The sequence below is a fragment of the Erithacus rubecula genome, assembly GCF_903797595.1.
Source record: "Erithacus rubecula genome assembly, chromosome: 6".
NCBI classification, from domain to species: Eukaryota; Metazoa; Chordata; class Aves; order Passeriformes; family Muscicapidae; genus Erithacus; species Erithacus rubecula.
In genome coordinates, this window is record NC_136688.1 from 39945166 (window position 1) to 39960679 (window position 15514).

The 15514-nt window shown below is 42.1% G+C and overlaps 1 protein-coding gene across 1 annotated transcript in view; it reads left to right on the forward strand.

Annotated features, from left to right (window-relative positions):
- The window catches only part of LOC306803918 (neurexin-3-like), a 75801-nt gene extending 60512 nt beyond the window's left edge, over positions 1–15289 (forward strand). The window contains exons 2-3 of the mRNA XM_079309904.1: positions 10692–11958; positions 13914–15289. Coding sequence (XP_079166030.1) covers positions 11250–11958; positions 13914–13999 — 795 coding nt within the window. The 5' untranslated portion in view covers positions 10692–11249 and the 3' untranslated portion in view covers positions 14000–15289. The remainder of the gene's footprint in view (positions 1–10691; positions 11959–13913) is intronic.
- The last annotated feature ends 225 nt before the right edge of the window (positions 15290–15514 follow it).

Sequence of the window (15514 nt, forward strand, 5' to 3'; positions counted from 1 at the left end):
AAAATAAACTGCAAATAATGACTGGAAGTTACTACATCCAAAGCCAGGTAAATTAGAATGCTTCATTTTTAAATTAAAAATAGAAAATTCAATGAAAGCCCCTCAATATAATAAATATTACTTTCATTTTCACTAGTGGCTTTCATAACAAACAATCATTCTTTGTCAGCTGTATTGTTAACCATACAGAGATTCATATTTAGTATGGCAAAGCAGAAAATATGTCTCATGGAATACAGTATAGTGATGTTCCCAGAGCCACTGTTACATCTGTAACCTCAGAGATTCTGGCCTGGGCAGTTGCAGGAATTCAAGTATTTTCCTTGCACTTTTTTTTTTTTTTTTTTTTTTTTTTTTTTTGTTTTTTTTTGTTTTTTTTTGTTTTTTTTTTTTTTTTTCCCAAGTATGTGAGTTTGAATCCTGGCTTGAGCAGGTTGAGTTGGGATTTTGAATTCGCAGCCCAGTCACTCAGAATGTCAATTGTCTTCCAGGGCACTGCACTGTGAGTCCCAAGGCTGGAAGCACTTTAAAACACCATCTGACTTTTAAAGGAACATTTGCAGGAGAATATAAATATATATATATAGTCTTTCTAAATCTGCCAAGTGTGATTGATTTATCAATATGTAGCAACTAGTGATTAAACAAAGAGACATGTCTTCTCCAGTGGTGTTAAAATGCTCCATTAGAAAATTCCAACTAATTTCTAAAGGCATTAATTTCCATAGTGCTGCTAGTTAGCTTTTTCTTTCCCTGAGCTCACTTGAGGTATTAAGCTGGCTGACAGACTTTATTTCCTGGGTCTATGGCCCTGGCACACTCCTGCATTTGGGGCTTTAGTATAGAGAGAAACTAGGAGAGTGCTGTGCAGTGTCCAATCCGTTTCTCAGGTGTTGAAGGGTTATTCTCTGGTACACTATTTCCTAGTGTTTTTATCCAAGTTAATTTTAAAATAAAATACAGTTGTGCTCTCCCATCTTTCTGCAGTCATGCCCAAGTACTTTTGAAAGCCCAGGACTGTCCAGCCTCTGGAGTTCTTGTTTTAGCTGATGTCTGCCTCTCTGTTGCATTGTGTGTATGATGATTCCTCTTGTCTTTGCTGCATGCACACATTCCCTGCCTTTTTGGCATCTTGTCTGTTACTTACTCCAGGAAATGTAATTTCCTTGTCATTAGGTGGTTCCACTGAGATAGGCAGATGAATCCTTTATACTTGAATTCTGCAAAAACCCTTTTGCTTTGCACATCTTAATGTTTGGTTCTGCATTTCAGAGCAGGAAGTTTCTGAGGAAAAGACAGTTAAAGAGAAAACTTGTAAGACAAAACAGTGTGAAGCACAGAAATACAGTCCTGGAAGGTGTAAATGAATTAAAAACCAAAAATGAGACCCCTGTTCTGTGTGTAATTTGTCCCACTGTCTGGGCTCATAGCACTTTTAAACCTAGAAATACCTGTTCAACAGCCTTCCTTTCAAAACACATTGTGCCAAAAGCATTGTATTTCTGCTTTGAGGGTCCCTAGGGCTCTGGAGGCTGGGTAGGCTTTACAAGCTGTTTTAGTCCTTAGCTGTGAGGCCAGTGCTGTGGCAGAGTGACAGGTTTGTTATTGCAGCCTTGCCCGCAGGCAGTGTGGGTCAGGTGGGGATTGCTTGGTGCACTGGCAGATCACCGTGCAGTGCTGCAGGCACAGGCCAGCCTGCAATGACTCCTTGCAAGTGTTTAGAATATTTGTTACCTGTCCCATAATTGCTGGTCAGTTTAGAAACTGACCCCTATCATGCAAGTTACAAGTAATTTCCTTGATGATCTGGGATGTTTTCAACATCCTCAGCCATTTAAAGTGTTACCTCTTTCCAGGCAAGACAGTGACACTTAAAGATTTTTGCACCCAGTCTGTCTTGGCAAAGATTCCCACTTCCATTTCCCCAGCATGCTGGAACTGAGAAACCTATCTGTGCATAGCTTCTTATAATGTTCACCCAATTACCCTGAGGTAGTAGTGGGGAGAGGGATGGGGTGGAATGAATTTTGGCAGGAATTTGTGTATCAAAGGATGAAAACAACAGATAGCTGGAAGAATGCATTGGTTTCCCATGGCAGGGGATTCCCAGCCTGCTGTAGTGTACACACCCACGAAAAGCAACGTTTCTGGAGCTAGTGGTAAGAGAAGAGTGTGGTTCAGAAAGGGGACATCTAATCTCACAGTGACTGAGACTTCCAAAGTGCTTCCAGGGCGCCAGTGTGAGCTCCTTGTGTTGGTCAGAATCAGTCACTGTGAGAGCTGGGTGAAAACAGATCACCCACACTTCAATTCCAGGGTTTGACTGGGTTCCCTGAGAGGCATCTGGTTTGTAAATGGAACCTTGGCTGTTTACAGAGCTTAGGAGCTGAGAGCGTTGCCTGCACTCTGGGCAGCTTCTCACACCTGTTTGCTGTGTTAGGTGTTTGTGTGTGCTTTGAGGGAAGCTGAGTATAAATTTTTTTGCATGAGATTCTTAAGTTCAATAAAACTTCAGAGAACTGAGTTCACTGATAGAGAGTGCTAACATGTTACATAATGAGAAAATCCACTGTAGATTTCAAGATGTCCATGGGACCTTTATTTCCTTTTTAAATGGATGGCACTTACTTTCCCATAAGCCAGCAGACTTAGGGAATGATCTAAATTAATTACTGGCCATACTTTTAATGACAGAAATCTGGCCAGGAGCAGTGTCACCCTCTATACATACTGTGTTTTCAGTACAATAACAAATTTGATTGCTTCTGCCTGCTGTCTTTATAATATACTATCACAACATTGGAAAACATGCAGTCTGCTCTGACTTACTGGAAATAGGTCCAAGAGTATAAAATAGGTTAAAGAAAGTGTGAATTGACTATGATCTATAAGTGAAAGAAAAAGTGAGTTAATATTTTATTCTTATTATAGTTATTCTGATAGTCCTTTTAAGCTTTTCTTCTTCATTTATATATATATATATATATATATATATATATATATATATATATTAAAGACAGTGTTATGCATCAGCTGGAATATAAAGGCTATATTTTACTACTATCTCAAGTATATAAAATCACAATTATTAATGTGTACATGTGTAGTGCATTATAACTCTGCTCTTGACTATGTTGTGCTAGATTCTGTCAGACAGAAAAGAAAATGTTCTTGCTCCTGAAAAACTTAAAATGCATATGCAAAGAAGAGGCAGATGGGTAGACAGACAGCTAGGAAGAGCAAGGTGGTATTACTTAGTACTCTGGCCATTTGTTGTATTTTGGTGTTGATTTTGTGCTTTGTACCTTTTTCTAAAATTAAGGAACTAACAAAGCAATGCACCAGTGACTTTTTTCCTCTGACTTCAAAGTCAGGAGTCCCCCCCCAACACTTCAGTTGTCTTTCCCCTTTGAGGAGTATCTAATGCTAGCCTGTGTCTGTAATATCAAATACATTTTGGGGGAAAATTAAGCCCATTCTGCACTGTTAGTATAAGGAAAATTTTCTTGGAAGCAGCCTTATTTTCAGGCATTAATGATGTGCTCAAATTTTGGGTTTTGGTAACAATAAGCACATTTTCAAAAGACTTGATATTTATAAAAAGAAAATGGAAATACTATGTATGCATCTCTTAAAAGAAAATGGAAATACTCTATATTTATGGAAGAAGTATTGCCTTTATCAGTAATGCCAGCACTGTGATATCACCAAATTCCCCGCTAACATTCCCTGCTGAATGTGTGTAGCTACTGGCTGCGTTTGGTATTATTAGGATTTGGTAGAATAAAAAATCTGTCCAAGCTTTTTGATGGCAGAAAGGAGAAGATGCAGGGGATGGAGACAGCCCATCTACAGAAGGAGCAAAATACATGATAATGATTCAGAGCTCTTCAACTGTTGAGCTTCAAAGTCTTTAGAAAAGCAGGTATTCTTTGTTCTCTTTTAACGATGGTGGAATTGAGGCAAAGCCAGTGTTCCAGTGCAGCTGCCATGGGAATTACAATAAAGGCTGTGGAGTTGTGCAGAAATGGCTCTCCTGGTTAGTACCAGCTCAGGGATGGGGGAGTCTGGTTTCTCCTGCGTGGCAGTACAGAGCAATAACTGCTCAGCTGCTGCCAACGCTTCCTTTTAGCTACTCCTTGTTAGTGGAGAGTTTGTGGTAATGGGAGTAATTAACACACTGGGAGTCATTTCTGTGTCCTGGAAGGGAACAGAAAGCCATCAGAGCAGCCCCAGACATGATTGCTCTGCAGGGTTATTTTCTGTCTCTCTTTCTTTCTTTTCCATTGTGCTTGGGTTTTGATTTTTCTTCTTTGTGTTAAGAAAGCTGGAGAGCTGAAATGGTCTGTAAATTGCATTCATGCTGAGCCGGGGCTAGGTAGGCTAGTTAAAGGTCACTCTCATGGACTAGATGGCCTCCTCTGTGGGGTGGTGAGAGTGTTTAAGACGGGAGTCACGATGTCCCTTGTGGCTTTTTTAACCCTTCTTTTTCCAGGATAGATTTGTAGAGCTCTGGTTCTGAGTTGAGTTTGTTTAAATAGGCCCAGGATGTAAAAATGTGAAGGGTGGTTATGATGAAATGGTAACTCTTTCAGCAGTCAGATGACTTTCCAGCCTGACAAATTAGAAGTGAGGCTGTGCTGCCGTGGTCTCATGCTGTTCATTGAACTAAGCACTTTACTAGTTTGCTCCTATCCCTTCTGAGGCTGCTGGTGACATTTCAGCTGTGTGTCTTGCTAGTGCAGGTGAGTTCAGCTCTCCCATGCATGGGTGCCTAGTTTGGGTATTATGCAGTGTTTGCGGAGGTGAGCTCCAAGGTTAGCCATATCATAAGCAGTTATTCTTGCCTTCCCCAGGGAACAACTGGGAATGGGGAGAAGGGCAGTGGGTTTAAACTGACTGCAGATCACATGCCCAGCTACCAGGAAACCAACCAACCACCTGCCTGTAGGTTACAATTGATGGTGAACGCATGTGCATGTATGCTAACCCTCTACAAGGAAGCAAAGACAAACTAGTTTAGCTTTTTAATCTATTTTTTTCTTACTTTAAGGGGACATTCTTGAATTGTAGCCCCATACCCGGCTTTCTTGCCTTTTGCTTGATACAGTTTATTTGCAACTGTCTCCTAGGGAGCTCAATGCTGAATTCAGATAAGAAGTAAGTAACTGTGTATCAGTTTTCAAGAATGGAAAAGTTAAGCCTGCAAGATATATCAGTACATAGAAGTACATATCAGAACATAGAAGAATACATCTTCTGTTGGGCTTGGAGTGGGGCAAATGCATGAGTGGTTTCAGAGTGATGTGAAAGACTGGCATGAGTACTGTATCTCTGGAGACCATGCAGAAAAGGTCAACAGGTGCTCCATGTCACCCTCAGTCCCTAATTTTGATATGCTGATGTTCATATGCAGGTGTCTGTACATCCAAGATAAAGCCTGAAGTATCACTGCTTCTCTTCCTACAGCCAGCCAGTAATGTAATGCTGCATCCCATGAAGTTCTGCCAACTTCAGCAGAACCTAGGTGTGTTCAGCTCTTTGCAAAGCAAAGCCCCCATTTCTGACCTCACTTCCAGCCTCTTCACTAAGCAGAGCCCATCTTGCCTTTCCTGTGACCCCTCTGAGCTGTGTAGTGCCACTGAAATCTCCCTTGGTGAGAGAATGATAGAAGTGGATGAAGATGGAAGCTCTCCATCCTAGCTCTTTCAGCTCAGCTTCCCTGGCTCCACCCTAGAGTCCTCTCCATCCCAGCAAGGGTATGAGGCAGTGTCCAGATTTATTACTGAGATGCAAATGCTGCTAGAGGAATTAAAATCTAAATTAGCTCCTGCAGTTTTCTCTAGTCTCATGAATTTCAAACCCTCCATGTCCCCTCTCAGTTCTCTGTAAACATCCCTCCATGCATCCTTGCTGAGGATGTTGTGTGATGGGAGGATTTCTGTGTTCCTTTTTGTCTATAGTGACTTGTAGATAAAAAGGTCAGCTAGCAACTCACAGTTTTCACATCTGCTTTTTTATTAGAAGGATTTTTTTTTGTTGTTGTGCTATCACCCTTTTGTCTTTAGCCACAATTCAGCTGGGGATAGATCAGGCAGAAAGATTTTAAAGCATTAGCCAAAGGGAGCCCATTGTTCAAAAATGGATGAGTGAATAAATAGTATGAATTCCCCTTTTCTCCCTGCTAGCAAGCTTGACTTTTTATATCAATTATTGAGGATAATTTTTACTGTGTCATTTTGAGCAGCATATGTCATAGAACTGTAATGATTTGATTGCTGTGCTTTGCACCAATTGAGGGAAGACACGTGAAAGCAGAGCCAAATTAAGATCCTGTTTACTGCTTCCTAAAACTCTGCTGCTTCATTAATGCTTGAGGAATAAAGAAAACAATTGAATTCTGCTCGTTTTAGAGTGAAGGAAAGGACAAAAGAGAGTTCACATGGGGTGTTATATATACACGGATACTACATGACCAATGTGTATTTCTTCTTCTGCACAAACAGTGGGAAAGTGAATAGTTCTGGTTGTGGAAGAGGATGTCATACAGGGTGAACTGTAAACTTTTCCCATCAGTGTGTCAGTGGGATTTTGTCCAGCATCCTGAAGTGGAATAACAGGACTTACACAGGTTTGCACAGGACTGCTGAGGCAGGGGTTTGCAAGGGAAACCAGCCTGTCTTTGAATTCATCTCTGTTCTTCTTTCTGCTGAAAATTACACTTTCAAATACAAGTAAGTCCATCCCCAAGCGATTACCAGCCAGAGAGGGAGGTTGTGGAGGAGGGAGGACAGGGAGTGACAAACCCCATCTCCTGCAACCTTTCTGTGCAGTTGTGTAAAAAAGCTGCAGAGCAACAGCCTCTCACCCCCTTTCCTAAGCAGGTGTGTTTCAAGACGTTTGCAAAGATATTAACCCTGCATACAGAGTGTGCCAGTCAGTAATTATGGAAATTAGTTGGCAATTAGATAATGTCACTCAGTCTCCATATACAGCTGATAAGTGGTTGAGAGCCACTTCAAAGCAAGGGCTAGACCCCCTCCGTGGGCTGCTGAGCAGCTGGCTCTGACCTGGCATTAATGGACTGCTGTCAAGTTTGGGAAATGTGTGGTGGTTAGGCAGCACTTGCCTTTGGTTCTGTGGTGGGGCTGCCTCCCTTCCCTGGCTGGGGAGCTTGTGCAGCTCTGTCAGCCCTGTGAGTGGGACGTTTCAATAGTGCAAGTGGGTTTCCTACAGTGGGTTTGGTGTGTGTGAGATGTTGAGCTGTCTGCTCAGTGTGCAGGTTCCTCATTGTTGCAGATCTCAGGTAGGCCAGGGAGGTGGTACAAGCTGTTAGAAGTACAATGGAGATAATTTGCTTGTTGCTGTCCATCATGAAGTGTTTTTATGCAAGATGTTGTCATGCCATGACAATGAGAGTTCTCGGGGAGAAAATATGTAAGACAATACTCTGGGATTCTGTAGCTTTTGTCCCAAACTGTAATGTATTGCTATGGTAGCAATGTAGCTGTATGAGGCTGCTAGGGTAGTATTTATGCTAAAAATAAAATGGTAAGAGCAGAAAATTATTCATTTTCAGTGTGTCTTGGAGAATCGTTGTGAGAATGCGTGAGACACAGAATTGGTGTGTCAGGCTTCACTCTCTCAAGGTTGGGACTCAGATCCTGCCTCCTGCTGTAAGGGGCACTGGATCTTCTGAGCTCTTCTTGAGGGCTCTGCTGCTGTGGTAAGATTTTCTCTCACAGACTTAACAGTGTGAGACATGAAACTGGAGTAACGGGAAGCACCGTGAGTCAGGAGTGACGTGCGCTGGCAGAGCTCTGGGGGAGTCACAGATGGCCCTAGCCTGCTAGTGGCTGGGTGTGGGCAGCCTTCCCAAACCTGAGCTGTAGTGTCTAAAAGGCAATGAAGCACCCAGCAATGACACCCTGTATTTCATGGGTTTTGCATTGTCTTCCTGCTCTGTAGCAGAGCTGGCACTGTCTTTTTCAAAACAGCTAGAAAGGGATTACCTCGGCTTCTCTCAATCAAAACAGAAAGAAGAATTGCCTTGGCTTCCCTAGGTGAAGATTTCTATTCTTGTTTAACCATTCCTGTCTGGTTTCCCTTGTTGACTATGCCTTTTGCCCTGCCCTAATGAACTTGTGTCATTACAGAAATTTGCACCACAATGGTAGCCTACTCCCAATATTGAAATATCCCAAGGATTGAAGTGACCAATGGAGGCTGGGATTTGTCTGTGTAAAACTGGGTTCCAGCATCCTGAGACTGGGAGAGATTGATAGGCTTTTCAGACAGGAGTTAGAACTATGTATGGACATAGGCATCTCTTGTGTGGTTTTCTGTAACTTTCACTCCTGCTGCTGTGATTTACAGCATCTTTCATGGCATATCAAAGGGTTTGTCTTCTAAAACAGGGAGAGAAGAGTATAAGACTGAAGACTGCTTTTGATGCAGATAATGCAATTTTCCCTGTCCAGGAGAAGTGAAAGCTGGGGCAAGAGCCCTGCTGCAGTGGGGTTTCTGTGGATGGTTGCTGCCATGCTGGGCTTGTCGCCCTTCTCTGCTCAGGCTGAGCACAGAGCTGTCTGATGGAGTAGTGAATTTTGCCATGGTGGTAGTAAATGGTCCAGGAAGCTGTGAGCTGCTGGAAGCACATCACTGGTTAATTTACACACATTATGATGTTCCCATTTCCATCTCATCAGTAATTCCAGGCTTGGGTCATCACTTTCTCTCTCATCTCTCTTACCTTTCTCTCACTCCATTCTTCTCCATAAATCATGGGCTATTTTAGTGGATCCACTAGGGAGCAGAGGGAAGAAAGGTAAATGGACAAAAACAACATAATTTTTTTCCCCAATTAATTTTTCAGAGCCCCCCAAAACCCCTATGAACTTAAGACAGCATTGTGATTATTGGGAAGACAAATGAATTGAGGAATTGGATTCTGTTTAATTCATTGTTCATTTTACATCTCTTCTAACACCTCCTTTTCCACCTTCCATTTTCCTCAGCCAAGCTGTTAACAATTAAAAGGAATTATCTTCCCTCTGGTTTTGACTTGATTTTATTTGTGTTTATAGCAGTTTAGCTAACGGGCTTCACTCAGGCAGCTGCAGGGAATAGGCCTGGTTTCCACTCGGCACTGAAAACTCACATTTCTCTCCAACTTGCTGGACTTTTTTTTTGTTGTTGTTTGTTTGTTTTGTTTTTTTGGCTTTTTTTGGGGGGGTGTTTGGTTGTTTTTTTTTTTGGGGGGGGGGTTGTGTTTTGTGTTTTCTTTTTGATTGATCCCTTTTGTTTTCTAAGTGACATGTCTTTTGTGCTGGCTAAATTTGTCTGACTGACAGCCCTGGAGACTTGTGGCTTCTGCAGGTCCCTGGGGCAGGTGAGGATGTGACTGTGTGACCTCTCCCCTCCTTTCCTTAGGGATTCTTCTCCAGCTCAACCTCTGTTCCTGTCAAACAGAAACTTTCCAGCACTGCCCACTTCTGCAGTGTCTGTGTGCCTTCTCCTCCTGAGCAAGATGGGCAGTGGGACTGAAAGGCATCTGCTGTGAGCAACTCTCTGGGGCAAGGAGTGGAGCTAGTCAAAACATCAACCCATAACAGGTCCACAGCATAAAACACTTTTCCCAAGCAAATACTGCTTCACAATATTTGTGTTCCAGTTTGTGGAAGCTGTGTTCATGCTGACTTTTGTGAGGCTGAAGGCCTTGATTCTCATCACCTCCTTTCCTGCTTTATATCAATGCTAATGTTAGCCATTCCCAGAGCTGTTCTTGTGTCCAACTCATCTTTGTGAACAAACACCTGTATTAATAGAAAACTTACTTTTTTCTTGGGTAGAATTTCTAAAGAATGAGCCTAGCTTTGTGCTGCCTTTACTTGTCACTTAAAACATCCTCCTACACCAGGCATACAATCACCCACATGCAAGTATGCAGAAGTGAGTTAAATCCCAGAGTTAACAGATAAAACTCATTGCAGGCAGTTAGAATTCTTTGCTCTTAATTAGCAGTGAATTTGGCCTTTTTGCCAAAAGGCCACTAGACCAGGGTAAGTGGTTAAGTGCTTAGACAGTTCTTAGCATCTAAGCTACAAGTTTGCTATCATCTGAGCTGCAGATTGCCATATAAAATTTGCACAGCACATGTTTCCAGGTTGCAGAGGCCTGTGGTAGAGTCTCTGAAGTATGCAAGACAGGTAAAGTAAAAACAGCTATTGTGTGACAGCCTGACAGCAGGGTTAACTTCTCTAATGTTTCCTTGGTATGCTAGGAAGCATAATGTAAGCAATGGAATAGTAAGATTGGATAATGGTGTTTCTTGCCCTTACCAGCTTTTAAACTCATAATGGTTACTGGGAAAGCTCCAGCACCATTTCTCAGTAAAGTCAATGAGATCGCATTCATCAAAGGAGTTAAATAATTTGGTGTATTTTTACATTGCTAATCATTGTTATGTGTGCAGATGACTTGCTGAGTTCTCTATTTTGGCCCATTTTGAGGACATAGGTGTTCTTGTTGCTTTTGAGACCTGTACAGCCAGTTGCAAGCATGAAGAAGTATCCAAAGTATCAAGAAATGTAATTGAGTTAATTGGACAAGATGCTAATAAGTTTCATAGTAAAGATATGGTGAGTAGTAAGATTAACTTTTCCCTTTCTTTTTTTGTCTTGACCCCACAGGTCCTGCAAGCTCCGTGAGTGCCAAGAAGTGAATTATGGGCTGGGTATCCACCAGTGCATCATGAAGATTGACTTTGTTTTTGCCCTCTTGAAGTTCACGTGCTTTATGAATTCACTCTCTCCTCTATCTCACTGTCATCTCCGTGAATATTGTCATCATCTCTAGAAAACAAGAATTTTAAGCTTGGGCCCTGGCTCTCCCTTTCCTTCCTCCTGGAACACCAGTGTCACCTTTGTGTTCTACCAAAACAAATCACTGTAGGTTATTTTGCCCTTCAGAGAAGTACAGCATCTAGAGAAGTCATTTCATGTACCCTGTCCTGAGATAAAAGCCTCTGGTTCCTAAAGGATAATTGAGATCTTTCCTTGGGAGGAAACACTTCCTCTTGGTCTCGTGCACTTGCAATCTCACTTTCCACTTACTCTCCTGCTCTCTGTCACTCTCTCTGCTCTTGTTCTCTTCCTTTTGGATTTAATATTTGGTGTTGACTGCTGGGGTCTTCCTCCCAGTAGTGTGGCTTCTTTTGTTCTCCTAGGGAAGAGCAGATTCTCGAAACAATGGGCTTCACTCTGCATTCTATCTACTTCACCTGGAAGGTGAGTTTGCTGCTGGGCTCCTTGCTGGGTCTCTGTTTGGGTCTGGAGTTCCTGGGCATTCCCAATCAGTGGGCCCGCTACCTCCGCTGGGATGCCAGCACTCGGAGCGAACTCAGCTTCCAGTTCAAGACCAATGTCTCTGCTGGGCTGCTTCTCTATTTTGACGATGGCGGCGTGTGTGACTTCCTCTGCCTGTCCCTGGTTGATGGGCGCATCCAGCTGCGGTTCAGCGTGGACTGTGCGGAGACCACAGTCACCACGGACAAGCGGGTGAACGACAGCAGCTGGCACTTTGTGATGGTGAGCCGCAGCCAGCTGCGGACCGTGCTGGTGCTGGACGGCGAGGCCAAGCCGGGCGAGGTGCGCCCGCAGCGCCAGCACATGAACATCGTCAGCGACCTGTTCCTCGGCGGAGTCCCGCTGGACATCCGGCCCGCCGCCCTGACTCTCGATGGTGTTCTGAGCGAGCCTCCCTTCCAAGGGTTTATCCTGGATCTGAAATACGGCAACTCTGAGCCGCAGCTCCTGGGCAGTCAGGGCGTCCGACTGGAAATGGAAGGACTTTGCTCAGAAAACCCCTGTGAAAATGGTGGCACTTGCTTCCTTCTGGATGGTGAGCCGCACTGTGACTGCTCAGCCACTGGATATGTTGGCAAGCTGTGTTCTGAAGGTAAGAGAATACCTCCTTGCTTCTCACTGATCTTTGCACAATCCAAAGAGTTAATTTGTTGTTTAGCAGGGCTATGGCAGAGTTCTTATTCCTGCTGATGGTTGCCAGAGGAATTCAAGTTTCACCATTCGTTTTTCCAAATGGAAATAATGAAATGGGAGTAAACAGAGAGTGTGAGCAATTGCAACAAGTGTCTGCTGAAAGGATGCTGCACCTGTAGACAAGTGCAGATTTTCATCATCTTCATCGTCATTCATCATCTTCATCGTCATTTCATCAACAACTTACTAATAAGGGTAGGGAACATAAATTGGTAAATAAAACTAAGAAGTACCCTAGGTTATTGTTGGCAAAAGCAATGGCTGGCTTTTTTCAGTAGTCCATGAAAATGGAGTGAAGTGCCAGCAAAAAGGAGCCATATATAAACATATATATATATATACACATACATATATATATATATACATATACACATATATATGTATGTGTATATATATATATGTGTGTATATGTTGCTGACATATTGACAGGACACTGTATACTTACTTTATGTTAGCTGTTGCTAGCCTGTGGAAGTCCCATGCTTCCCTTCAATTGCTTGCATACTAATCACTGAATGGCACCTTAATTGTTTTAGCATCCTTGATTAAATTGCTTAAATTGCTTTTAAAATTGATCTTACTTAGTGTTGCAAAGGGAAGAGGGATTTGAATGTTTCTGCATTGTTTGGTACTCTCTTTTTGAATTTGAGTTCGAGAGTTTTAAGTCATGCAAACCACATGATGAAGTGTATTTCAGATTTTTCCCTTGGTCTTTAGCAATGTGATGCTAATTAACTCTGTATGTGCAGGAAACTTAAGTAAGTCAACTGAAAAATCCCTGTGTGAATTTGAGGATCTCATCTCAACGTTATTTATGGCATTTGGCATTAAACACCACAGTTTGAGCTTAAACCAAAGATGAAACCTAGACAAGAAATGTTCAATCTCAAGAAAAAAAAATACCCTACCTGAGATTTTGTCAAAATGGAAATATTTGCAGTAATATATTTTCACGACTATAATTTATTCACTTCTTTTGGCAATGAAACTAGATTAACTGGAGTTTAGTCTGTACAATGTGAGAAGTGGTGAAAATAGTCCTTATACTCTTGATATCTAAGTAAAAAGCCCTACAGCTCTACATTTACAGTCTGCATTTAGATGGAGAAGCAAAATGTTTTTATAGGAAGGGAAGGTTTGGAAAATAAATATAGCATCCATATGTGCATTTGTTTTATGGTGATTTTAATAATAACAGAAAATTTGGCTTTACATCCAAATAATACAGTAACAGTACATGAGCATTAGATGGGAGGTGTGAGCCTGTGAAATGTTGGACACCCAAATTCTTCCTGGCTATTTGTTCAGACCTGATCAGTCCAAACCATTAATGAGCCAGAACTATTTTCTGTGCTTGAGCCATGAGTTATGTGGGGCTGGACAGATTTCTGGGTGTGACCAGGCAGTTCAGGAGCTGGGTCACTAGCCTGATCCTCACACACTTAAGGAACAAACACACCTCAGGTCTAAGTGCCAGGTATGGTGATAGAAGATTGCAAGAGCCACACAGCCATGTGGACCCTGAAACATAAAGATGTAAGGGTCTGTCTACTGCTGGGCTAATGGATCCAGACTCCTTGGGCAGCTGCTCAAGACATCAACAGCATATGGTTTCCAGTGAACCTCTTGATAAAGTACTGTAAGTGAGCAGGAATTCATGTACCTGTGGGGCAATTGTGAGAGCTCTGAACAGGGCTCAGGGGGTGGACTTTCTGCATTTCCTGGGTGGGTGGAACAATCTGAAATACATCTTCTAATGAATCCAGGGATATTTTTGTTGTAGACACCATGGATAAAGCAGTGCTATTGTTACTGTTTGAAGCCTGAGTCACCATTGCTGTTTGTTTCCTATAGTGATTCATCAGTTTCCAGCCCAACCTGGTGTTAAGGGTGAACAAAGAAGTTCGTCACAATGTGCCCTCTTAAGCAAACACTTTTAACTCACTGTTAGCTGAGGTATTTTCACTCTCAGAGAAGATGCTGTGCAGAGAACTTCTCCAATGGATCACATGTAGAGATTTCCAGAGTCATTACCTTGTTTGGTTCTTCTTGTTTTCTCATATACTACTAAATGGTGTATATTTGATTTATGTTAGAATTTTATAATCAGCCTTGTTTTCTGCCTCCTTGATGCTGTAACAGCAGCGATTTCTGTGTGTTAAATGCTGTCATTGAAAAAACATTACAGTGGCTGTGCAGATGAATGGGAAAACCAAAAGAAAAGGCTGTTTAGTAAGTGGAAACAAGCAGACAAAGAAAAGTGGCAAGAAAAAAAACAGGGACCAAATTAAGTATAGCTACCTTTTTGTCTGACTTTGAAAAGCGTAAGATGTTGTCTTTCAATTCTGCAAGTGTGGGAGAACCTCCACTGATAAACAGTAGGATGTGGCAGGAATGGCAGAACTGGTTACAGGCTCCTCCTGCCTGTGGATTGATTGGCCATTAAACAACTTGTATTTTCTTTGTTTGCTTTTTCCCACCCCCCAAGATATTGAGATGTTTGTGTCAGAACTGTTCTCTTTTGTTTTGTATCTTTGTCATGCCTCTGGATATATGCACAAGTAACATGGTTATTTTATTCTCAGTCTCACTTTTGAAAAAGATTGATCTCTCGACTGGATATCAACAACTCCTGTTTTGGGAGGGGAACCTTCACTCCATTACAGTATTTACTAGTCTGTAGTCTCTGTGCATATTTTCATTTCATCACCAGAGTTGGCTCTTTTACTGGGAACTGATGGGATCCAATCAATAACAAGTTCTGTTTGAACAGCTAAATGTAATATATACCTTTTAAATAATGAGTTCTCTTGACAGTGTCCAGGCCATTACTTGCCTATTGACTGATACCTATGTCTGCAGATGGTAAAACCATAGCAAACTCATTTATTTTGTGGCCAGAGATAGGAGAAGTAAATAGAGAATGGAACCTGCTGATTCTATACTGTGATGGAATGAAGCTCCATTTACAGTATTATAGGCCACTGTAACTCCAAGTTATGATGAATGTCAACAGAAAACAACCATTCCATACTGAGATGAAACTGTGAATTCTGTCCGGGATGTGCCCCCAATGTGCACAGAGTTAGTAGGATTGTGTACATCATGTCAGTCATATGCCCAGATGGTAGCTGAGCAGGTACAGTTTCTGTGTTTGAGTTTATACAGTGGGAGTGAAAATCTGGAAAGTTTGGCCATTTTGAATAAAATGTGAGACTACTTTTATTGCAGTTGGACTAAACTGGTTCACTGAATCTGACAGCTCTGTAGGGTACAAACGATGGCTGATTTGAGTAGCTACAGTTTGTATGTTTCTGGGCAATGGTGGCATTAGACATGAAAGCTGAACTAAGAGACATCTTCCCCTCTAATAAACCTCATCAACCTCTGGAATCAGGCTGCTGCCAAGAGAATGAGGTTCCTGTAGAATTTGATCATCACAGATACATTCATTT